General features: G+C 42.6%; 1 protein-coding gene across 1 annotated transcript in view; it reads left to right on the forward strand.

Moving 5' to 3' along the window:
• The window catches only part of LOC134194577 (leishmanolysin-like peptidase), a 10,393-nt gene that overhangs the window by 7,135 nt on the left and 758 nt on the right, over positions 1–2,500 (forward strand). The window contains exons 10-19 of the mRNA XM_062663520.1: positions 1–25; positions 95–202; positions 734–810; positions 877–987; positions 1,048–1,183; positions 1,411–1,506; positions 1,573–1,642; positions 1,714–1,844; positions 2,132–2,215; positions 2,279–2,356. The exon at positions 1–25 is cut by the window's left edge and continues 95 nt beyond it. Coding sequence (XP_062519504.1) covers positions 1–25; positions 95–202; positions 734–810; positions 877–987; positions 1,048–1,183; positions 1,411–1,506; positions 1,573–1,642; positions 1,714–1,844; positions 2,132–2,215; positions 2,279–2,356 — 916 coding nt within the window. The remainder of the gene's footprint in view (positions 26–94; positions 203–733; positions 811–876; positions 988–1,047; positions 1,184–1,410; positions 1,507–1,572; positions 1,643–1,713; positions 1,845–2,131; positions 2,216–2,278; positions 2,357–2,500) is intronic.

Here is a 2,500-nt window from a genome sequence, read left to right on the forward strand (position 1 = left end):
AATGATCGTCACACCTACAGTACAGGTGCACATGACAGCGTGCGTAATGCACAGCTTAGTGTTAATCAACAGCAAATTGTCTGTAAATGTATAGCAAGCAGTACGCGATCACTTCAGTTGCCAATCACTGGAAGGTGCAGAAATAGAAAATCAAGGCGGCACTGCAACCAGATTAAGTCACTGGGAGAAACGAGTATTCGAGGTGCGTTGTAATGGATAAACTGTGTTTACTGCTTGTGTTTGCATGTCAGTCTGTATTTATTGTTGCTGTTGGTGTTGTGGTTATCGCTAAGGTATTGTGTTCATAGTACTTTGTCATAGTTGTTGTGGTTGTTATTAATTAAGGATGTTGCTTATTGTTGTTATTTGTTTGTTGTTTGTTTGTGTTGTTGTTTAGTCATGTTTTGGTTTGTTTTGTTTCTTTGTTTGCATATGGCTTGTACATCTATTGTTGAAACACTTATTTGTTTGTGTTTGTTAGTTGCATGACTGACGTTAATGAGATACAACACTTTGTTACATTGTGTTTTGTTGTTTTCTGTGCTTTATGTCATAGAATAATTTTCTAGCTATTGAGGTTGTAGCGGTTGCCACAAAGTTTCTTATATTACATTTTGAGATTGTACACACATACACACACACACACACACACGCACACACACACACACACACACACACACACACACACACACACACACACACACATTGTGACATGTGCATTATCTATTGACAGAACGAGGCCATGACTGGAACGTTTACTCAAAACCCGGTCTTTTCTAACGTAACGTTTGCTCTACTTGAGGACACGGGGTATTGTATTGATCGTGGTATCGGCAGATTGTAGACTGACTTGACTGCATTGTATATCCAACTCAGGTGGTATGAACCAGATTACAGCCTTGCTCAGAATTTGGATTGGGGCAAAGGGTTAGGATGCAAATTTGTTCAAGACAGCTGTGGAGGCTGGATGGATGACAAGAGAGCAGCGTGAGTGAAATTGTTGTGTGGACTAAATGATTGCAGATATAACGATGTGTAAACTGTTAGTGGCAAGGCGGTCTCTCCATTCTGTCAGATTTTGAAGGTGAAGAATCCTCTCAGCTTGAGATGTACTACCCATCGATTGGCTGTTGCTCTGTGCAACTTGGTTGAGTACTCCGATCAACTGGAAAGAGATTATCAGGTATGCTTGTGTGTGTGTGTGTGTGTGTGTGTGTGTGTGTGTGTGTGTGTGTGTGTGTGCATGTGTGTGTGTGTGTGTGCATGCGTGTGCATGCATGCGTGTGTGTGTGTGTGTGTGTGTGTGTGTGTGTGTGTGTGTGTGTGTGTGTGTGTGTGTGTGTGTGTGTGTGTGCGTGTACTGCCACGAAGTGAATTATAATTATCGAACATCCATATGGGTTTTAATAGTATTTCAGCTCTATTCCTGGTGAATCCATTGATGCGGCGTCTGCCTCCATGTATGGCGGTTTTGTGGCTCTTGCTGACTACTGTCCATTTGACCAAGTACACAAGCAGCTAAACCACATTTGGTGTAGTTCGTGTCATTTGTTCTTTTGTGCTGTAATGTAGGAATTTACGTGGACTAGCCAAGGCGTTCCGATTCGTGGGTCTCAGTGCAGATTTACAGCCAACAGTCCTGGTTAGTTAAACTTGCTTTACAATCTAAAGGAGCAATGAAATCAATAATGTTTTATTGATGTGATGTCACAGATGCAAACAACAATCTGGCGCTTGAAGAGTATGGGTCGAGTTCTATATGTATTGATCAAGGAGGTAGCTGGTGGAAGACAAGTGCAACTGCCTTCAATGAAGCTGTAAATTGGGGTAGTGGATGTTACAAGGTGATGTCATGACGCTGTGTGTGGATTTGTGCTGTTTGTTTGACACACACACACACACACACACACACACACACACACACACACACACACACACACACACACACACACACACACACACACACACACGTACACACATGTGCACACACACACACACACACGTGCACACACGTGCACACACGCACACACACACACACACACACACACACACACACACACACACACACACACACACACACACACTACCATTCACATGCCAACTTATATATTCCGGTTTCTCTTTGCAACAGGTCAGTTGCAATAGTAGTTCTGATGAATATATGAGCATCTACGTCAATGGCCACAGATACCCTTGCCATCGAGAAAGAGAGGAGGTAAGTCCATTCGCATATACTGTTTTACTGATATTCTAGTTTTGCTGTCTTTGCTTTCCACAGGTAAGAGTGAGTGAGGTGGTCGATGGTTTTGAATACACCGGGTCACTGATATGTCCTGAGAGACACAACACATGTTGGGTATGTCACGCACAAAATTAAAATTCTGGTCTCATCGTGTTGACATTTGTATAAATTGAAAAGACAGACTGGAAGTCAATTCAGCCCGTTTAGAGTGAGCTTCTCGCAAAGCAGTCCACCACTCATTGTGGTGTTCTTCTTTTA

The sequence above is a fragment of the Corticium candelabrum genome, chromosome 19, assembly GCF_963422355.1.
Source record: "Corticium candelabrum chromosome 19, ooCorCand1.1, whole genome shotgun sequence".
Lineage (NCBI taxonomy): Eukaryota > Metazoa > Porifera > Homoscleromorpha > Homosclerophorida > Plakinidae > Corticium > Corticium candelabrum.